A 22,118-nucleotide genomic window follows, 5' to 3' on the forward strand; every position below is an offset into this window, starting at 1 on the left:
TTTCAGGTCTTGTATTTTTCAGTCGACGCCCCCTGGGAACTCTGCAGCCCTGGCTGCTGTGTCCTCAGATGGGAGCCTGCCCTCTTGGCCTTTAGCAAAAGCCAGAGGAACTTCTGCGGAAGTGGAGTGGCAAGGGGGCCTCCTCCAGGCAGCCCTCCTTCCAGCACCTTCGTGCTCCTGCACAGGGACCTGGGGCCCCCCAGCATCTCCCCGACCCATGAGGCTCTTTGGGCTTCACTTGTTGCTTTACCCCAGTGGCTGCCCTTCCCTTCCCAAGTTAGCTGCTCAGACAGGGAACATGCAGCGGTGGCCGGGGTCTCCCCACTCCCAGCCCCGTACACAGGCCCCACCTCATGAGTGGGCAAGGCAACTCCAGTCCCAGGGCCTGGCCGCTGGCCCCACTGTCACGGAACCCCGAGGGGCTGGAAGCATGAGGCCCTGGTCTGCTCTGGACACTGGTCCTGGGGTAAACCCGAGCACTGGGCTGTTTTTTGTGAGGGACAGCAAGGTCCCATTCCTGATTCCCCCCGTTATGGGTGACGGTGACCTCCACTGTGTGTGTAAAGCCACACCTGGCACCAAGAACACCTCCAGACGCCATGAGCTCTAAAATCCATACAAACGTTTATTCTGCCCCTGCCTGGGGGTGGGGGAGAGGGGATGCAGGAACTGGGGCACTGCGGGCCTTTACAGACAGCCCCCCGAGGAGGGCGGGGCTCTGGCGGGAAGACAAGTGTCCAGAGGCTGATGGGCCCTGGGGCGTCCAGAAGGCAAGGCCCTGGGGGCTGATGGAGGGGCTGGCTTGGTTCCCAGAACTCCCAGGTCCTGGCGGCGGCTGGGGTGCCGGTGCTCCACTCCCAGCCCTACCCCCGTCCCCCGGGAGGGAAGGCAGCACCAGGGCCTTGCTCCTCCAGGTGGGGGAAGACAACTGTGCAAGTTATCAGGTTTAAATTACAAATAATAAAAATAACAATACAAAATAAAAAGACAACTCCTGTCACAAACAAACCCTCGACAAGCCTGCCCAGCCGCCCCCCCCCCCCCCCGCCCACGAGAAGGAGCAGGGGCAGGTGGTCTCGCTGCCTGGGGCACGAGCAGGGCCCGCTGGAGGTGCCGGGCGGGAGGGCCCTGGCCTCGCCCGTCGAGTCAGCAGCAGTCTCCAGAGGACAGAGGTCTGGGGCAGAGAGGCAGGGACGGGCGACGGGGTGCGGCGGGGGCCCGGGGCTCCGGGGTCAGTCTCGGCGTTGGGCTCTCGTGGCCTCCGCCTTGTCCCGTTCTCTCGGTTTTCTGTGTCTTGGCGACGTGGACAGGGTTAGATCTCAAGATTTATTGCACTGTTTTGGAAGAGGCCTGGGGTAGAGAACGGGCCGGGGCGGCAGGAGAGGCGGGCGGGTGGGTGGGCGGGCGGGCAGGCGGCGGTCACCGCTTGGTCTTGGCGTCTTCGCGGATCTTCCAGATCACCAGGTGCATGCAGGCGCTGGCGTCCTCACTGGAGCTGTGCCCATCCACTGCAGGGCAGACAAATGCGTCAGGGCAGGGAGCCCACAGCCCCCACGGCCCCCGCGGCCCCACGGCCCGGCACTCACCATTGTCCTGGATGATCTGTCTGAGGTAGTCGGCCATGAGATTCCGCAGGGAGCGCTTGTAGGGGAGGCCCAGGCGATGCGGGAATAACACGGACGTGTCCACCACGGTGCTATGGATGACCTGCGGGCGGGCAGGTGGGCGGTCACGGACCACAGGAGGGCTGGGGTGGCAAAGGGGGGAGGGGGACGCCGAGTGCCTGTTCCCCGACCCTACAGCTTCCGCCCTGGGCTGAGGGCAGCGGGCCCCAGACGGCCCCACCCACGCTCTGAGGACCCTCAGAGAGCCGAAGACGAGGCAGGCGGGTACCTTCAAGGCCAGCAGGTCGCTCTCCAGGCTGTGGCCGATGAGGATGGTGTCTGAACTGAACATGCTCAGCAAGACGGCCTGGACGTCCCGCAGCGAGATGCTTGTGTCCGTGAGGTCAGCCTCAGTCACCCCTGAAAACCTGGGGTGGGAGGATGGAGGCCTTAGGGAGCTGGGGAGGGCACGGGGACCCCAACCCGGGGCTGGGCTGCGGGCAGGAAGGCTGGGCCGTGGTGGGGAATGGGGGTCCTGCCAGGGCTCCCAGCTCCTTGGTCAAGGGGTCGGGGGTCAGGGTGGGGGGGCACACCTAGTGTTATAGTCGACGATCTCATTGTCCGGCCTGACGAAGGTGTCGTACACAACCTGGAGCTCTGTGTCCACCACCGTGACGCGCGTCAGCTCCAGGCCATACGTGGTGTAAGACTGCGGGGCCAGAGGACAGGCCTCAGGTGGAGCACCCGGTGGCCCTCCCCGGCCCTGCACACCAGCACTCCCGCCTAGGCCACCCTGTCCCTGAACCCTGCGGGCGGAGGCTCAGCTCCCACTCTCAGATACGGAAACCAGGCCAGAGGCCTTCCGGGGCTTCTCTGCGGGTCGGAGGGGGCGTGAGCCCAGGCACCCTCCCAAAGCCAGAGCTGTGCTCACGAGGCCCACACAGCCTCCGAGAGCCAAGGTGGACCTTGTGTGCCAGGCCCTCGGGCGCAGGCGAGGCTGTGACGGGTGCCCAGCGGGCAGGTGGGCCCGGCTGCCGTTCACGCTCTTATCCCGGCACCTGCGCTGGCCCGAGGCTCTGGGTAGAGATTGGGTCAGCCCCGCTGGGCAGCCGGGCCGCCTCACCATTTCACAGTCGAGGGCGTAGACTCCTGGGTGTGCATCTCCTGAAAGTTCTTTCTCAAAGGTCTTCACAAACCCTTCGAGGTTTTCCTTCCGGCCGTCCTGCACGTGTTGCTGAGGGTGGGAGGGAAGGAAGGTCAGGGCGGCAGGCTCGGAAGGGCAAGGCCGGGCTCAGGGGGCTGTGCTGTGCTGGTGGCTTTCAGACTGTCCACCTCTTCCCAAAGCCCCCAGACCAGGCAGGTAGATCAAGGATGGGAAAAGGGCAGCTCAGAGGTCAGGGCTCTGGCCAGAATCGGGGAGGGGCTTCCCAGGACGAGGAAGGGCCCAGGACACCTACCTTGGCGACCTGACAGCCGGCGGAGCCGATGGCGGCCGAGCAGCATGTGTACTGAGTCTCCCAGCCCCCTGCCACTGCAAGGGAGACGCGGTCAGCAGACCTCCTTGATGCCCTGGGCCCAAGCCTCCCGCAGGGAACTACAAATGCCAGCTGGTTTGCCTGCGCGGGGCAGGGGCTTCCCAGTGCCCCTCCCTGGAAGGGCGCCAGGCCCGACCAGGCAGTGAGGGGCCAGGACAGCTCGCAGACCCACCGCCCTGCCCAAGCTTAGCGCAAGCCCTTCGCATTTGGTAGTGAGGACACGCCTGGCGCGGCCCCCAGGGAGGCCTGCCCACCCAGAGACGTGTCTGCGGGCGGCCAGCCGGCAGCTCCACCCCGTGTGTTCCCAGGAGAGGGAATTTGGCCACACCGGCGACAAAATGAAACAAGCAGCCGCAGGACAGGACGAACGCTTTGTTCCCACTGGGGCAGAACCGCCCACGTCGTTCCATGGGGACAGTCGTGGAAAGGATGCGTGGGGGCCTCATGGGGTGGGAGGCCTTCCTTTTATCTACCCGGGAACACTGTCACAGGAAGACCTTTGTGTTACTTTTCCCATGAAGAACAACCAACGGAAAAAAGTTACAAATGGTCAGAGCTGGCGCCAGCCCGGCCCAGCGGGGGTCTCACCTCGGTTCCGGCGGAGCCGCCCCCAGTGGTAGTAACACTCCTCGTCGCGCACGCAGCGGCCGGAGGAGGACACGAGGTACTCGGCGCCGCAGCGGCAGCAGACCCTGCAGGCGGCTGCGAGTGGGGACGGGGCAGGAGGAAGGGCGATGCGTCAGGCCAGCCTGGGCCTGGCGTTCCCTGTCCCCAGATGGCCCCTCCACCCCAAGGGCGGTGGCGCAGGAGGTACTCACAGTCCTTGGGCTTCTTCTCCTCGGCCGTGAAGATGACGGCGCCCCCTGGCTTCTCGGGGTGCGGGAAGGGGTAGCCGTTCTCCTTGAGCTGGGCCTCGGTGAGCAGGTACTCCTTGAGGCGGCTGTACAGGGCGGCCCCTGGGGACAGGGGAGAGGGGGTCAGCCCCCAGCCGGGCTGGGGCTGGACCCAGTGGCCGGGGAGGGTGGGAGAGCCTCCAGGGGCCGCACCTGGAGAGCCAAGCTCACCTTTCAGATCCTCCACGCGGGGGCTGCTGGGACGGCTGAGCGAAAAGCTGGTCTTGGCAGCCAACTTGCCCCCCAGCACCACTTCATGGGACACCACCCTCCGGCCGCTGGGTTCTGGAAGGGGAGGGGAGGGTAAACGAGGTTCAGACCTCAGCCCTCACAAGTGCTCCTCCACACTCCTCCAGAAGGGGACGGCCTGACCTCCTGTGATGTGCACTCTTTGGGGAGCAGCAGGCTGCCCGGCAGCCCCTCCACCGCCCCTGGACCCCCCGGGGGTCTTCACCCCTTGGAGAAGGAAGGGAAAGGACTCTACACAGGCTCTGATGGCCACCTCGGGCGCTGTGCGCAGCTGCCTGCCAGGGAAGCGGGCCGAACCGGAGAGCAGGCAGAGCAGACAGGCGCTAATGCATCCTTCGAGAGGGCTCAGGAAATGCCCCCCTGCTTTGCGCTTTGCAGAGGCCCCCATTAGTGGCGGCCCTTGGCTCGCTGAGGAGGGCGGTTAACAGCGAGAGGAGGCTGTTCTGAGTGCATGGGCCCAGCGCCATCCTGACAGGAGCCTGGCAACCGGGTGGCTGGCGCGCAGAGCCTTTGTCTGACAACCTGCCGGTGGCCCGGGGAGGGCTGGGCCCCGGTCCTCCGGAGGCGACTTACTGTTGAGACCAGGCCCGGTGCCAGGGCCCAGGCCACGCAGCTTCTTGAGGGTGTTCACGGCCACGTTCAGGTAGATGTTCTTGCTGGGGCTCCGGTCGTAGGCCACCTTCTCCTCGTTGAGCGCCTGCAGGAGGACACTCGGCTCAGCCCAGCCCAGCCCCGCCTCCCACCAGCCCCGCCCCACGCACCTTCTCTATGGCTTCCTGGTTAGAAGAGCAAAACTTGAGGCACTCTTCAATGAACAGGTTGAGATAGCGCTGGCGGATGACAGTGGGAACTTTGCCCCCGAACTCTTTTGGGATAACGGGCTTCTTTAAACTCTAGGGGAACAGAGACCAGCAGAGCGTGGCACGCTCCCGTCTGCACCCCGCTCAGGGTCTGCAAACTGAAACTGCTCGAAGGAGTAAGGCTACGGGTTAAATGGAAACAACAAGGGAGCAGAGAGAGGTAAGCTAAGCAGAGGGCTCACCTGTAAGGATGGACTGTGCGCCACACGCTTGGGGGCCACGGTGGCGGTAGTCTTGGACGCCATGCCCGACAACGTACGCGTCTTCAGGGGCTGGCTGCCCGGCTCGGGGCCATTGGGGGGCTGGCTGCTGCCGGCCGAGAGGGTCCTCTTGGCACCTGTAGGGGCTGGAGGCGGACGGGGGACGTGAGTACGGAAGGAGAGCACGCCCATCACTGAGCTGCAGAGCACCAGGCAGCTGCGGCCGTTCAGTGCCAGCAGGACGTGCGTCTTGGGGCACAGGCAGAAGGGCCGGGGTCTGGCCTGTGGGCTGTGGAACGCCATTAGGCTCTATCAGCTTTCGGGCAAGTCCATCGAGAGGGGACGCGACGAAAACGGGGCTTCGGAGGCCAGCTCAGGCAAGGTCGCCACTGGGGTGGCCCTGCAAGTGGCGGGGGGGTGTGGGGAGCCTCTGCCACATGCTGCGGCCCCGACCCCGAGGCACTCAAGTGTGAGGGACGAAAGGCCCTGGCTCCTGGGCAGAGGGCCTGCTCACTGTGACCGACCAGCCTGCCCCCAGCGACCTCTGTTCTGTCTCTCTCTTTGATGAGGTCACAAACCAGACAGTCTCCTGTGACCACCAGCAGGGCTGTTTCCAAGGGCTCAGAGGGTGGGTGGGGTGGCGGGAGGGCTCAGCCCCGAGGAAGGACAGGAGCAGCAAGGAGACGGAGGCACAGATACAGAGCGGCGGGGCCCACACCAGGCCCAGCCTCTCGGGCCACAGAGGAGGCCAACTGCCGACCGGCCTCGGCTCTAAGAATGCACACTTTTCAGTGACGGAGGAAGGAACGCTTTTACGGTCATCTGGAGCATGAGGCATCGGATGACAGGTGAGTCCCCCTGGGGCTCAGGAGAGCCGCCACCCCACCACAGCGCGTGCAGTGACAACGGTGGCAGAACTGTCCCAAGCCATCGGTGATGACCAGACAACCTGAGAGCAGGTGCAGGCTTTTGAGAGTGTGCGTCTCAGGTCCACAACTCAGGTCGATCTCTGTTCACATCCCCAGGGCCAAACAACTGCTAAAACCCATGCCGGAGATAGAGCCCCTGGCTGACAAGCCGCCTGGCTGTAAGCGCTCCCTCCAGCATCCTGGGGCAGGGGGAAGGATGGGGATCTGGCCAGCTTCTCCTGAAGGAGGCTCTAGCACCCAGGGAAACCAAGGAGGCCTGCGGAAGCCTGTATCCGCAGGACCAGCGGGTGGAGCCGTCTCCTCGGGGCTGGCTCCTCAAAGGGGTCTTGGAACTAGCAGGAAGGACATCCCAGGCAGCTGTTCAGACAGTAAGGGTCCCCCTGGTCCAAGGGGGCAAACGACTGCATCTGAACGAGCCTCCAGGTGGCTGCAGAGCCCCGGCTCCTGTCCCACGTCCTCAGCCCCAGACACACCACTGAGCACCTCACGCATCGGACTGCTGAAGGGCAACCCAGCTTTCAGACAAGCCCAAGTGGGGGAAAGTGGCCCTCAGGGTGGGAGGGGGAGGAAAACCAGCCCCCAACTCCCACCCCAGATCAGCTGGCTTGACTCAAGGGTGAAGGCCTCCAGGACCACCCCCCCCATTAACACCTTACCAGGTGCAAGCCACACCTGGGTGGGAGCCCCCCACAGAGCAGGCAGCAGGGGCAGAGCGGAGTCACAGGCAGACCTCTGGGGCTGGTGGACAGACAGGGAAGAGAGGAAGACACCCCTCAGACTCCCTACGGCCCGCCCCACTGCTAAAACCAAAGCCCACAGAGGCCCAGAGCCGCCGGGCGCCACAACAGGCCTGCCTCAGCCTCCCACACAGCTGGGAGACTTTTATCCCCGTTTGACATATAATCACCGAGACGCAGCCAGGCCCTGCTCAAGGCCACTACTACTGGCATAAAAGGAGCCCGGCCTTGGGGTCCTCCTGCTGGACAAGCACTCCCAAGACCACAACCCTGGGACCCACCTGCAGCCAGGAGGGGGTTGGGGACGTGGGCAATCCTCCTCTTCTCTCCGGGGGCTGAGATGTGCATGGAGGACTGCTTCTCGGCCAGTGGCTGGGCAGCCTGGAGCCGGCTGGCTGACTCCCTCTGCGCCTGCTGGGCCCGGCGGTAGCACACCTCCTGGGCAGTCGGGGGACGGGTAGGAGGCGCTGGGCCTCTGCTTGTGGGCTCCGCCTGGGTGACAAATTTCAAGTCCAGACTGCACATCAGAGGTACCCGGAGCAGGCCTCGAGGAGTGTCAGGAGAGAGGTAGTACTGTGGGGCGGGCGGCAGGTGCTCCAGGGCTGGGATGGAGCAGGCCACCTCAGAAGCCTCCTCCTGAATGTGCAGGGGCCCCGGAGGGAACCAGCTCTCCTCCTCCTGAGTGTGCAGGGGCCCCGGAGGGAACCAGCTCTCCTCCTCCTGAGTGTGCAGGGGTCCCGGAGGGAACCAGCTCTCCTCCTGCTGAGTGTGCAGGGGCCCCGGAGGGAACCAGCTCTCCTCCTCCTGAGTGTGCAGGGGTCCCGGAGGGAACCAGCTCTCCTCCTCCTGAGTGTGCAGGGGTCCCGGAGGGAACCAGCTCTCCTCCTCCTGAGTGTGCAGGCGTCCCGGAGGGAACCAGCTCTCCTCCTCCTGAGTGTGCAGGGGTCTCGGAGGGAACCAGCTGGTCTTCTGAGTTTGCTGATACCCTGGAAGGAACCAACTAGCTTCCCCCCAAGTCTGCAGATACCCGGGAGGGAACCAGCTTGGTGCTTCGGCTCTCAAATTCACCATGATGCTTCACTCTCCCAGGTCCCTTCCCAGCCCTGCTGTCCTGGCTTCTAAGTGCCCAGACTGTGCTCTCAGCCCTTATATAGACACAGAGTGGGTGGGAACCCCCAGCACCTAGATTAGATCCTGCTTGATCCAATCTTCTCTGAACTGTACTTCCAAAATCCCCATCCGGGTGGGGCAGGGGTCTGGTGATTGGATCACCTGCAGTTCTTCAGCCAGGAGCCCTGTCTTCTGCTCCAGCCTTCCCTGTGCTAACTAACTGAGCAGCCCCATAGTGACTGACAATTGATCCTGTCTCTGGACCACAAGGGAGGAAACCTAGGCTCAGAGAGGTCACGCCACTTGCCCAAGATCACACAGCGTACCTCTGAACTGGGACTGGGATGGGGCAGTGCGACCCTGCTGGAGGGCTGCCCCACATCTCGCTGTCCCTGCTCTGTGCCCCACTCTGCGCACTAAGCGCAATTTGATGACTGGACGTGGGTCCCTGGCATTTTTCTGCAGGACACAGGCAGTGCTGGATCCACGGCTGCCAGAGGCACCCATGGGCAAGGGAGAGCGAGGCCCATCTCCCCCCTGCCAGCCTCTACCCAGGACCCAGAAGCGGGCCCTCCCTTACCTCCTTGCCTTGCTTGGAGAGGTGAGAGATCCTCCTCTTCTGCCCAGGAAACAGAGTGGTCAGCCCCGAGTGCCCCTGTTCCTCGGTCTTCTCCTCCTTGGGGGGCTGAGACACACATCCGGCCCTCAGCGAGGCCCCCCACACACACACCGATGCTGCGGCTCTTCTCACCCTGGCCTGCAGCACGCGGAGGGTCTGACTCCCAGGCCCGAGTAGTGGGTGGAAGACAGTACCGTGCTGAAGGAGGGCTGCCGCGTCTAGAGATGCGATTTGGGGCATCTGCCCCATCTCCCAGGTGAGCAAACAGACTTGGCGCCCCGGAGCCAAGGCCCCCAGTTGCTGCCTGAACCCTGGGCCCCCCTCCCAGGCCCTGCGGATGGTGAGTTCTGCAGACTTGGCCCAGCCCACGCTCACGCCTGCCTCTTGCTCCCCTCCCACCCAGCCAGCACAGGGACAAGCTCAGAATCGTGGGAATGAAGGGCAAGAAATCAGAAAAGCAAAGGACCAAGAACAGGGTGGGGCACTAATGGAGGCAGTAAGGGGCGGGGCCAGGGTCCCACCCTGGGATCCCTCAGAAGCCGCAGGTTCTCTGCAGGGACTGACTAGCTCAGCCTGCTTTGTTTAGAGCAAGCTCCCTCTGGTGGCGAGGTGGGGACACTGCAGCAGGAGACCAGAAAGGTGGAGGCTGGCTGAGTTTGGGGGGGTCAGGGACGGGTTACGGGGGGGGGGGAAGCCGGGGAAGGAGGGAGGAGGGGAGAGGCAAGAGAGGCAGGGGAGAAGCAACGCTTCAGTGGGGAGAGAGGGCTGGGGAAGGCGGGATGGTGGTGCCTGATACCCCTTGGCCGGGATGCTCTCAGAAGGCTGCCGTGGGAACCCCGCTGGGTGGGCCATAAGCCAGCGTCCTCTTTCTGGACGGGGTGCAGGGGGGCAGCAGGCAGCCAGCGAGGGGTCCTGAATTCTGAACGAGTTGAGAGGCCGACGCTGAGCGAGCCGTCTCCACCAGGCGCTGGGACTCCAGTCACGGGGGAAGCCAGGAAGGAGCCCGGCTGCCCGAGCCCAGCCCGCCCTCACCTGCCGGGCCAGGCGGCCCTTGTCCTCCGTCTTGACAGCGGTGGACTCGTTGAAAATGCGCAGGCACTCCTCCATGGGGTCGGAGTCAAAGTCGACCTCCTTCTCCAGGGCCGAGTAGTCCACGTCGGAGCCCGCCCCCGAGGAGGAGGAGGAGGAGGGGCGGGGAGGGGAGGACCGGCTGGCCGACGGGGGTGGGGAGGCCTTGAGGCGTTTGGGCGGCCCCTGCGTGCCACAGAGGCCCAGGCTGGAGTCCGAGTCGGAATCGGAGCTGGAGCTGAGGCTGGGGAGGGCGGGCGGCCGCGGGGTGGGCGCCTCGGGCCCCGGGTCCTCGTCCTCGCTCTCATCCCCGAAGAGCTCGGCGTGGCTCAGGGCCCGCCTCGGCAGCTTGGGGGCACCCCGGGGGGCACCCTCATCCAGCGAGCGGGCCTTCCGCTGTGCCAGCTTCCCTGACGGGGTCTTCCTGCCCGTCCTGTCTGGCAGCTGGTGGGCAGCCCCTTGTGCGGGGCTGGGCCGCGGTCCCGGCCCCTCGGGCCGGCCTTTCCCTGAGCTGGCCACCGGAGTGGCTGAAGATGGCTTCTTCTTGGTCCCTTGGGGCCGCTCCGCCCTGTGCCGGGGGCTGCCGGCCCGCGGGCCCCTCCTGTCCACACAGGGCTTCTCGGCTGGCCTCCCATGCTCTCCATCCTGACCCCTGCCTGTCTTCCCGACACCATCCTTGCGGCCGGCGGCCGGCGGCCCCCCGGTTTTCTTCTTCTTGGGTCTCCCCTCCTTGGGGCTGCTGCGCTCCTGCGAGGCCCTGCCCGGGGAACTGGGCTTGGCAGGAGGCAGCCCGCCTGGGCCCTTGGCAGGCTGACCGAGGTCCCCCACGTCGTACTGCACGGCCATCTCCTTGGTCTCCCGAAGGCTGCCCTCCTCAGGCTCTGGGCCCTCCCTAGAGCCCGGCTTCCCCAGGGCCTTGCTCTCAGGGCCCACTCGGGCTCTCGGGGGGCTGGCGGTGGCGAGCCTGTCACCTGGAGCAGCAGCGGTATCATCGTCAGAGTCTGAGAACCTGGCGTCGCAGCCGCCGAAGGGGTCACAGGGCTTCTTGGGTGCAGGTGTGTAGGGCTCACTGCCGCGGGAGCCCCGGGGCCGCTTGGGGGCCCTGTCGTCCTTGGTGCTGGCCCTGCTGAGCAGGCGGGCGGAGAAGTTGGACAGGGGGTCGTATTCCAGGTCTGTAGATGGCTTGGAGTTGTCCACCACGTACTTGCCGCTGGAGATGGGGCGGCCATACCGCCGGGGCTGGCCCACGGCCTTGGGGACGTACTCCAGGGTGCCACCAGCCCCTCCACCATAGCCCTGACCCCGGTCCAGAGAGGCCAGCGAGTACTTGGTGCCAGGCTCGGTGGGGCTGGCCAGAGGCGTGGGCTGGTAGCTGGCATCGGGGCTTAACAGGCCACGGCCGCCGGGGTTGTATTCGAAGGATAGAGAGAAGGTGTCCCCATCCAGGCCGGCAGTGGGGCCGTGGGGCGCCAGGGCGGGGGCCTCGGCCGAGCCATGCTCCCGGGCCGTCTCCAGGAGCTCCCGGTAGCGCCTCTGCTCCAGCTCCACCTCAGAGCGCACGGCCTCGATGGCCTGGTTGACCAGCTCCAGCTCCAGGATGTCTGAGCGGGGCTCGGCACCTCTGCCCAGGGCGCCATTCTCCCTCTGGGCAGGGGGCTTGGGCAGCTCGGGGTTGTACGGGTCATAACCGAGCCCTGAAACGGAGAGAGAGAAAACAGAAATGAGCAGGTGGCTATAGCAGCAGGCCAGACGAGCCAGTGACCGGTCACTGCCTCGTCCCGGGCCTCGACCCCAGGTGCCAGCAAGGAAGAGCAGAGTACCAGCCTCCAGAACCTACCGGGGGCCAGACCTCCGGCCGACCCCCACCAAGGCTCCAGCAGCAAGTCAGGGTTTCCAGAGGGCCCCTCCCTGCAGGTCCTGCCCCGAAGAGGCTGCCAGGTAGGGTGAGGGCACAGAGCCCAGGCCCCAGAGGAGGCCACAAGATCCCGGGGACTTCACTGCCTGGGACAGGGGATGGTGAGGCCTGGGGAGCTGGGCGAGAGGGTGGCTTCTCCCCAGGGCCCAGCCCACACTGAAGACACACCACGCTGCTCCCTGCAGCCGGGGAGGCCGGACACCGAGCCAGGGCAGAAAGCGCAGAGCGCACAGACGCCTGACTGGGGGGCGACAGGGGTGCGAGAGGGAGCGGGAGGCGGGGCCGACACAGCCCACCCACAGCAGCAGGTGGACAGGCGGATGCACACGGCCCTGCCTGGTGACAGCGCCTTTAGGGCTCTGTCCCCCACACGCACTCTCGCCCACAGAGAACTCCACCGGCTGCGTGTGTACCGGTGAGGACACAGAAAGCCCCGAAGCGTCCACTGGGAAGGGGCAGCGGGTGGGGTGGACGAAGGACAGCACAGCACATCTCACGGGGGAAGCGAGGCACGACGATGTCCAGGGAACAGCGCCACGGCGTGAAAGACGTTCCGGCAATGGGCAATGTTGGGGAAGCACGAAGTGGGGCGGACGGCAAGGCGGGCACAGGACACACTTAGGTTTGTATCAAGCTGAACAGGGGTGGCGGAGCGGCTGGCGGGCTACCTGGCTCCAGGGTGTATTCCACGAGACCAGTCCAACCCCAATACCACCCAAGTTGACACGAAGCTCACGGGAGACTCAGGACAGAGGTGCGGAAATTCTCAGTAAGATGTAAGCAAATAAAGCCCAACGTTCTGAGAAAGGATAACGTGTTCAAATATTCCAGAACGTAGAGACGGTTCATTGTTAGAGCGTCTGCCAGACATAATCTGTAAAACCTCTGGCAGAAAAGTGGATCGATTTGGTGCTTTCTGGTTAGCAAAGTAACAGCCAATTCTCCCAGAACCTCCAGATGGGATAAGCCATGCCCACACCTGGACTGTAGCCCAGGGAGACCCACTTTGGACCTCTGAGCTCCAGAACCACCAGAGGAAAAACCCTGTGTTGTTTTAAGGCACCGGTGAGTGGGGTCTTGCTGCAGAAGCCCCGGGAAACGCACGCATCACTGATGAAGCACCAGAGAACCCGGCACTGCCGGGGCCAGTGGCTGGGCCTGGGCCGCCTGGGGGCCCAAGGTGGGGCGGGGCCCACTGCAGGCCTGTTGTCTGGCTTGTACCTTGGAACCTATTTCTCAAACAATGCTTAGAAAGGAGAAAGGACATGCGCGCGTACATCTGTGCTTCAGAACACCGAGGACACACCCAGGCTGCGGGTTATAGATGGGGCGGTAAAACCAAGCTGCAGAGGCTGCAGGGGGCAGCGGGACTGGGGTGCCGGGGAGCAGTCACTTCAGGCCCCCACCTCCCAGCTGAGGATGCCAGGGTGAAGGGCGGAGTGGGGGACAGGTCAGGACACACAGCCACTGGGCCCTCTGCCCCCCCACAAGGTTCAAGGTGAAGGCACCACAGAGAGGAAAGGCTAGAAACCCCAACAGCGAGATCCAGGGCCCTCTTCCCAGCCCACCCTAACCCTCAACGGGTCCGAAGGCACTAAAGCAGACCCACCCCTAGCCCACCACCGCCCGGATGAACAGAAGAGCCAGCGCCCCCGCACGCCGTCCCCTCGGAGTGGAGGGCCCAGGACACAAGCCAGGGGGCACTTACAGGGCATCTCAAGTGAGGGGTGGGTCGGGTCTTGCCGGTCTCAGGGGGCCTCCAGCCCAACCCACCTCACTCCCAACCTCCCTCCTGAGGCCAAGATGGCTCCCACCCCAGCCGGCTCCCCTAGGTGGGGGACAGGAGCAAGGGCCCAGCTGGTGGGAATGCCCTCCCCCAGGAGAGGTGGGCAGGGCAGGGTGAGGATCAAATGGATGGGGGTCCTTCCCCACCTCTGACCTGCTCTGGAACAGGTCACAAAGGGCCACAGACAACATGCAAATCACCCAGGAGTGCCTCTAGCCCTTCCCAAGTAAGGGCAGAGTTCAAACCCCTGCACTTTGCATTTTGAAAGGGATCCACCCACAAACAAGTCTGTGCTTTGGAAGCAAGGAGAGGAAGGAGGTGCCCTGGGACCCAGCCCCCAGCCCCTTAGATCTGAGCTTCCACCCCACGCGTGGGGTGTTTTCAGTCCCAGGGGAGGCTGCCTCCTCACACCCCATCAGGCTACACCAAAAAGCAAAAGAAACAGCCCAAGGTGGGCGTGAGCCGGTCTAGGCCAACACCCTCCCCTCCAGGGCCTCAGTGTCCCCAAGGTACCATAAGGCCAAATCACCAGCCCGAGGAGCTCCAGACAGGTCTAGCCGCATCAAGGACACAGCTGCCAGGGGCTCGGCAGCAGCCCCCTGTAGCTCAGAAGCTAGTGCATGGGGCCCAGAGCTTGGTCCCTGGAGCTGCAGCCCCAAGCCCCTGCCAAGGCTACTGGAGGCTCGTGGGGGGAGGCGGGCAAATGGAGAAGATATCTGTGATGCTACCTAGCGCCCCCGCCGTACCCCGCCTCAGGGACCGGTAGGAACTGGAGAAGCTCCCCAAGAAAATGTTTTACAAGCGACTCGACAGGTGACCCCCGAGAGGTCAGGAATGGCCGTGGGAGCACCTCAGAAGCACCTCCCCGTTACTGGGGAGTTAACCTGGCTGGGAGCCAATGGGAGCTCCTTCGGGGCTTGCACCAGGGAAGCATGCCTTTGGTAAACAAGATTAATTGGGCTGTTTTTCGGAAAGGGGGCGAACCTCGGGATGACTGGAAAAGCACCTTGAAGGCCTGGCTGCTGGGGTTACACTCTCAGAAGTTCCTGCCCCCGGCCCAGGGCAAGGAAGGGGTTGGCTACTGCCACTAGAGGGACACCCACAAGGCCAAGGGCCTGCCCAGGTGGGCCACCGCTTGAAGGACGCCCCTTGGGAAGGCTCCCGGCCAGCTCATGGGGCCGAGCCTTCTTCAGCCGTCCCTGTGCCCAGTTCTGTGTGCACCAGCTCCCACTCCCGGCTCTGGTGCTGCTGGACACTCTCCCAGTGACCCAGTCCCGACCGGCTCTGATCACCAGCTCTGAGCAGCATCCGGCACAGCGGGGCCCAGGCCAGCTGCCCCACCTCCACGCCGGGAAAAGCAAACACTCGGGGCCACAGCGCTCAGGGAACGGATCACGCAGAGCCCACGGCGGGTCGAAGGACAACACGGGGTGGTGGCCACCTCCAACCCCTCCAAGCCTTCCCCCTGCTCCTCTCTGCTCCCACCACGCCCTTCCATTCCAGAAAACACTCCGCACCCTTCCATAACTGCGCAGACGCCTGGCCCACAAGCTCTAGCTGCACGTAAAATTAACAAGCGAAAATGAGCAGACACATGAGCGTGAAGACCCCACTGGGAGGCACGTGACCCCCACCCAGCCGGCTCCGAGGCCTTCCCCTTTAATCTCTACGTTCGCCCTGCTCGCGTCAGCCCCCCTCACAGAGGAGAGAGGAGGCTGGATCTAGGGCAGCGGGTGAGGGATCTGCCTAACCCCAAACCCTGGCTCCCCGCCCCCAGACCAGAAGACCCAGCGCCGCGCGATCCTTTCTGGGCCCCGAAAGACTCCCCATCACCCCACCCCTCCTCCCCACTGCACCTCCAAAGACAAGAAGCACACAGTGGTCCCACCCCTACCCCCCGCCCACTTGTGCTCTGATTAGACATCAGTGGGGACTCCTCCAACCCAGGGGACGGTCACAACACAAGGGGGTGGGCAGGGGGGCCAGGAGAAGACAGACACCATCCCGCCACACGAGAGGTAAGCAGGACACAAGGATGAGTCGAAGAAGAGCAACTAGACCAGCCCTGCCCCAGGAAGCTACCCAAGTGGCAGAGGCCTCAAAAGCATAAAGAATGGAGGACATTCCACTTCCAGCCACTAGGCAAACTTCTATTCATCCTTCAAAGCCCAGCTCGGTAACTGCTTGCTTGGGGATACTCGCCCGACTCCCTGCAACCTCAGGTGCCAACGGCTCGCTCTCCCGGACTCTGGGCCGTTATCTGTGCTGCTGGACATCCCTCCTTCCCTTGCAGAGTCCCCACAGCCTGGTCCCCAGATAAGTACTGAATTCAGACAGACCCAGAAGAGCCCTTGGAAGGCCCCAGAGCCAGCTCCTGATTTTACGGACGACACAGAAGCTGTGCCGTGCCCACGTGCATGCCCAGGCTGAGGCCACAGCTTGTGAGATGGCCAAGTCCCAGCCCCCAGAGCACCCAGGTCCATCAGCCACCCGTCCTGCTCCCCCCAGCAACTACAGCAGCAGGCAGGAGGGCAGTTCCCCCAGCAACATTCCTGGGCTTTCGACACTGCCTGCCACCCGCGCAGCCCTCGGGGGCAGGGTGCTCCACATGGCCCTTTACAGAAAGCCTCAGTGCTCAGAGGAAGCCACGGACCCAGCGCCCTAAAACCGCTGGCACATGTGCCTGCTTCTTCAAAGGGCAGACTGGCTACCACAGGAGCCTGAGGACCTGCCACCACCAAGGAGGACAGGGGACCAGGAGACAACCCTGTGGGGCTCCGGCCGGATCTGCCCTGACCACCTCCCAGCTCCCGTGATCCTCCTTCCGCACTTTTCCTCTTTAGCGTTCCAGGTTTTGCTTTGAGTCAGATCAGACCAGCAGAAGTCTACCTTCCGCACTTGGACAGCTTAAATAATAATAAACCAAATTCCTATGCACCCAGCACTCGCTCGTCACTGGAAATGATCCTGTGTGGGGGATTCTGAGGGCAGAATGGGAGTGGAGGAGGACGGCAAAGCAGGAGCATTGCGCACCACAGCTGAGACGAGAGAGGCGCACTGTGTGTAGAGGGTCTGCATCGCGACCCCGTTTTGCAGAAGTAACTGACGCCAGGCTCTTCGCACAACGGAAGGTGGAGCCAAAAGGTTTTCATCTGAGGCCCTACTCCACCTGCAGGGCTGAAAGCCAGCCGTGGCGCCTGTACCTCTTCTCTGGAGGATGCTCTGGGGGTGGGGGGTACACTCGGGCACCCACGTGGTCCTCTGAGCTCTCCCAGCAGGGTGCTGTCCCTGTCCACCCCAACCTGGGCGCCTGGGCCGCCCTGCCTCACCTCCAGAGCCGGAGGAGCTGGGGCGGCGACGATTCTCGGGGTTCTTGGCTCCCTGCAGGCGTGGCCAGCCCTCCTGTCCTATTCTCAAATACGAAAGGGGCCAGGTGCTGGGACACTGATCAGGCTGCTCCATGTCACCTGGCACCACTGACGTTTGGGGCTGGAAAAGTCTGTGTGTGTAGGGGAAGGGGGCCATCCTGGGCACCCGCGGGCACTGAGCGGCATCCCTGGCCCTCGCCCCCTTGTTGCCAGGAGCACCCCCAAGTCATGACAACCGCAGATGTCCCTGTATCGCCCTGTGTCCCCCAGGGGATCAGGACTGTCCACGGTGAGAGACACTGCTTTACTGACACGAAGCAAAGAATCCTAAAATACCAAAAACAGCTTTAAGGGCAGATGTATCCTTATTCAAGTGTCCCAAGCCTGGATCTGGGCAAGAAGGCAGGTTTTTAAAGTTCCCCAAGTGCTTGAAGAGGGGCCGCAGGCCTGGGGACGGCCTCTCACCTCACTGGAGTCTCTGGAGCCTCCACAAAAGAATGCAACTTCACCAGTGAGGCAGGGTCACGAGTACAGAAAAGAGACACAGAGCCTTTTGTTTCTGAGGCTGGGAGGACGCACAACAAGCCGGCAGATGCAGGACTTGCGACAACATACGAAACGTCTTTTCTTTGACTTTGCGGCATTCTCCAGTGGTTTTAAAATGAACGTTCTCCAAGTCCAGAAAAAAAAGTGCTCTGAATGGAGAGACAACGTGTCCAGGCTGCCGCTGGCTGGGACACTGCCCCCGAAGACAAGGGCTGCATCTGGGTGGGGCTGAACCACAAATACAACCTAGATTCTTCTCATCCTGGTGTAAGAGACGAACTCTGCTCTGAAAATCCAACAGTACCTCTCCTCTACTCTCTCTTTACAAAAAAGTCAAGAACAATAGAACAAGAGAACCACCCACGGATGGCAGTGAAGGCCCCTCCTCTGGGAGGCCACAGCTTCTGTCCTCTGAGCCTGGTGGCCCGGGCTGGAGCTGCACCTGGGCACACAGTTCCCTGGGAGGGGCAGGGAGGAGACTTTAAATAAAAAAAAGTGGCCTCAGCAAGAAGCAGCCTATGACCAGGGGGTCTCACCCAGGGTGATCCCGCCCCCCCAGGGGACACTGGGCCACGTCTGGGGACATCTGACATCTGTGCACGTTGTGACTGGGGGGGATGCTGGCATCGAGGGGCTGTGACCAGGGAGGCTGCTCCACACCTCAAAGTGCCCAGGACTGGCCCAGAGGATAACCCCCCATGTCCCCAGTTTCTGCTATTCTTCATAGCTCCCCCCGACCCCCCGATGAAGTGAGAGGCCGTGGCTGGCCTGACCAAAGACCACACCTGACAACCAGCTAGGAAAATCCCTCCCAGGTCCTCAAGTACCCTGGCTGGGCCTCCAGACACAAAGGCGATTCTGCTCTCTGCTGAGGTTTTCTCAGTATCAGTTCTCTCCCAGGAAGGGGAGGGAGGGAAGTGCACACGGCAGTTCACTCTGGAAGAGAAAGTGTCAAACCGAGGAAAGCACTGTCATCAGGGCAGTGGGAAAGCTGCTGGCACCCAGCCCACGGGGGAGGCAGCTAAGGGGCAGCGTGGCCAGCGGCCCGGGGCAGTGATACTGCAGGGGCTGCTGCCCCCTCCTGTTCCAAGTCAGCTCGCGGAGAAAATCAAACAAAACCCACCCTCTGCTGGAAGCACTCGTTTCTCTGGCTGCACCCTCCCTTCCCTGCCTGACTCCTGGCTGCGACCTTCCCTGGAGAAGCAGGGCTTGCTCTCAGGATTCCAGACCACAAGGGGCCGCTGCCGAGGCCTAAATCTGAGACCCCGGGGAGCGGGTTGCCCAGGGAGCTGCCACTGCCACCCAGCTGGGGCCACCCCCGCCTTCCAGCCTCCTTCCGGCCCATCCTTGGAAGGTTTCAGTGCTCAGGCCCTGCTATACCGTCTTTCCCAGCTCTCACTGTTACCTCCCAGCCTCAGGGCACAGCACTGAGCCCACATGTAATGGGTACCCAGGTGCCCAGGTCCCACATGTGTCAGGCAGCAGGAATCGGCCGTCGGTGGTGAGGGGCAAGGGCCTGACAGTCCAGATCAACCCCGTGTCCCCCACTTACCAGCCATGTGTACACAGGTGCGTGGCTTCCCCTCTCTGGGCCTGTCTCCTTGTCCCTAAAATGGGGACAATCGTCCCTACCACTGGTTAAAGAGCACGACTGAGGGTGCGTGGCGGTAACTGGGCATCCCCCAGCTGAGTGCCAAGGTGGGGACCCTGGAGCACAGGAGGGCAGATTTGAGGGCCGGGAAGAACGGGATGCCCACCCAGCCCTCAGGAGGCCATCAACCCAAGGCCAGAGGTGCTGGGCTACACAGAGACCCCCACATCCTGCCTGCAGGTGGCCATCACCCAGCACCTCAGCATCCTTGCGCAGCCCACCCTTGCCAAAGCACCTGTGCTTGGACCGTGCCTATCTGGTCAAAAGTGGACCCCCAAAGCCTGGATTTTTGCAGTCTCTCCAAGCCCGATGGGAAGTGGGTTTGTCAAAATCTGGAGCAACGGGAGCTGAAGGGGTGGGGGAGGTCTAGGCACACACTCCCCCTGGCCCACGAGCACGCCACAGAGAAGGAAAGAGAGTGTCAGAGAGGCCCCGCAGCGAGAAAGAGGCCAGGCTGGGATCTGCCCCTGCCTCTCTGCAGGGCAAGGTAGCCCTCGACCAGAAGGTAACCAGAGCACGCCCCCCAGGCCCCGCCCTCTGTGATGGGAAGAGGGCTGCTTATTCTCACCTGCAAAAGGAAAATGCAGACACACTGGGGTCAGGGGTAGGCAGCTGCACTTTTTCCTGCGGGAAAGTGAAGCAGACAGGGCTACATCAACCGAATGGATTCTCAAAAACGATCCTTTGGGAAAATGGCCATTTGTGGTGTAGGAAGCAATCAAGAGACTGACTTGGCACGAGAGAAATGCACAGGAAGAGAAGTCAGCGCCCCAGAGCGCAGACGGCTGGAAGGCCACCTGTGGGCCTGCAGAAGAGTCAGTCCCGGGGTCTCAGGGAGCCGGCCCGCCCGGTCTGTCCTGACAGTGAGGAACCCAGACACCAGGGGCTCTTTACAGAACGCCACACACCACGCCAATAACTCAACAGATGGAGTGAGAAACTGCCCTGTGACAGGGTGACCACCGAGAGGCCTCCTACTCACCCCCTTCCCCTCTCCCAGACCTGAAGCTCAGGCACCTGCGTGCACGTCTGTCTTCCCTCCTCGAGGGAAGGTTCCTGAGACGCAGGCTGGAGCCCAGCGCAGGTGTGGAGCCCGACCTTGTAGCAAACACTGGGCTACAGAGGCCAGCGGTCTGAGCAAATTTACAGTGGAAATTTGAAAAAAATTCTACCTTTTTTTTTTTTCTGGCAAACTGGGAAAACAGCCCTATGGTTTCATCCTAGCAATGACGCCCCTCTCTTCAAGTAAGAAGACTCTGAGACAAGGACCAGTGCCTTATGGGGGAAATCTGGGCCCTGATGGAAAGGGGGAGCCAGTCCCGGAGGACAGGGGCCACAGCGGGAGCCTGAATTCCCCTCGGAAAGAATGACACCACACTCGATCCTCCCGGCGGGCCTTTCCTTGTGATGTCCCTCTTTTTGCCCCCGTTCTTCACGTCTCGGCTCAAGGCCCACACTTCCTACGAGAAGCACTGCCTGCCCCCTGACAGCTCTCACCGAACTCTGCCATGACATTGATAATCACCACGCTGATGGGATGCGCAGTCTCTGAGCGTTCTCTCGGAAGGCGGTCCCCGACCCCAAAACACACACAACACACAGTCAACCGGGTTTGACTCACTCCCTAACCCTGGCATGACACACCAGGCTCGACACACAGTCGGCGGCCGCTAAACAAGACCCTCTCGACTCCGCTGTAGTAAACAGGAGCGGCCACGAGCAGAGGCGCGGCGCGAGAGGAAGCGCGGAAATAAACAACGGCTGCAACCAACACCCCGGGCCGGGGAGACGGCGGGAACGGTTCCCCGGGCAGGAGTCCCGGGCCTGCAGACCAGTGTCGGCCGCGCTCATTTCCCGATCCCCGCGCGCTCCACCCTCGCGACACCTCTAGGAGAGCAAGTCCTCCCATTGTTTACGTTTTACACTCATGGAAACGGTGGCTTACAGAGGTCCCGCGACTGGCACTGGGCCCCGGGGTGGGTGGTCCTGGCTTGGGGGGACGAAGCCCGCGACCATGCAGGGAGAGGGCTGAGCGGGGAACAGGAAACCATGGAAACCCGGGCGCTGGGGTCCAGGCCCGCGCCAGGGAACGGAGCCCGGGGCGGGCGCGTAGACATTACCTGCTGCGGGGGGCGCCGCTCCGCCTTCGCCAGGTGCGCCCGGACCCCGGGCCCCGCGGTGCCGGAAGTGGCAGTAGGGCCGCCGGCAGGGTCCCCCAGGCGCCCCGGCCCAATAGGGGCAGTCGATGGTCCGGAAGAAGCCGGTGGAGCGTAGCATGGTCCGTCCCGCGGCGGGGCCCCGGCCCGGAGCCGCCCGGGCCCCCGGGCCCCCTCACTGGCGCCGCGGTCGCCGCCGCCCGCAGCTCACGGACCCCGCCGCCGCCGCCATCTTGCTCCGAGGTCCCCGGAGGCCCCCGGGACGACGCCGCAAGGGACCCCGGGAGCGGCTGCCCGAAGTGCGCCTGATCAGAAACGCCTGCTCCCGCGGGACCGAGGTGGGTCACGGACCCCTGGCCTGGGACAGGCGGCTGCGGAGGGAGTGATGGGGGGCGCAGGCTGCCCTGCCTGCGGCTTCCGGGTGTCTTGCCGCCGCCGCCGCCCGGGCCTCTGCGGCGGCAGAAGCACCATCTTCAGCCCCAGGCCCCTGCGGCACCTGGGCTGTCCAAGGCGCGCCTGATTAAAAAAAAACGCCCCACATGGCTCGGCTGCGGCTCATTTGCATTCAATTTGCGTTCTATTAGCTTGTCCCCCTAAAGCGCCCTCTGCGGGGCGATTCGAGTCCTGCGGGCGCATCTCACCTGCACCTGGGAACCCTCACCTGAGTTACCCAGTTCAGGCTCTGAAACTCAACTCCTCCCTGGTTGACTGGCAATAAGCGCTTCATTTCTCCCACCTGGACTCTTGTCAGCAGTCTAATCCCCAGGTCTACCAGAGGAGACCTGTTCCAATTCACTCATTTATCCATCAAATATTGAGCACCTACTGTATACCAAGGCCCTGCCCTAAATCGTATTTTATGCATTCATCAAATGATGGACATTCGGATTGT

General features: G+C 63.2%; 1 protein-coding gene and 1 long non-coding RNA gene across 2 annotated transcripts; one reads left to right on the top strand and one right to left on the bottom strand.

Moving 5' to 3' along the window:
* Positions 1-605: 605 nt before the first annotated feature.
* On the bottom strand, positions 606-21,449 carry REXO1 (RNA exonuclease 1 homolog). The gene is made up of 16 exons (XM_030845822.2): positions 21,191-21,449; positions 9,769-11,498; positions 8,698-8,802; positions 7,289-7,499; positions 5,324-5,487; positions 5,043-5,174; positions 4,855-4,978; positions 4,204-4,317; positions 3,958-4,095; positions 3,728-3,841; positions 3,062-3,135; positions 2,728-2,838; positions 2,198-2,313; positions 1,894-2,032; positions 1,587-1,707; positions 606-1,508 (listed from the first exon to the last, which is right to left on the bottom strand). Exons 1-16 carry the CDS (start codon positions 21,345-21,347, stop codon positions 1,420-1,422), a joined length of 3,639 nt encoding a protein of 1,212 aa, XP_030701682.1. The 5' UTR covers positions 21,348-21,449; the 3' UTR covers positions 606-1,419.
* On the top strand, positions 5,070-9,380 carry LOC132597153 (uncharacterized). The gene is made up of 3 exons (XR_009563582.1): positions 5,070-5,301; positions 6,134-6,189; positions 8,583-9,380. It is a non-coding gene; the product is annotated as an uncharacterized lncRNA (long non-coding RNA).
* Positions 21,450-22,118: the final 669 nt, after the last annotated feature.

Source organism: Globicephala melas, chromosome 3, assembly GCF_963455315.2.
Source record: "Globicephala melas chromosome 3, mGloMel1.2, whole genome shotgun sequence".
Classification (NCBI taxonomy): domain Eukaryota; kingdom Metazoa; phylum Chordata; class Mammalia; order Artiodactyla; family Delphinidae; genus Globicephala; species Globicephala melas.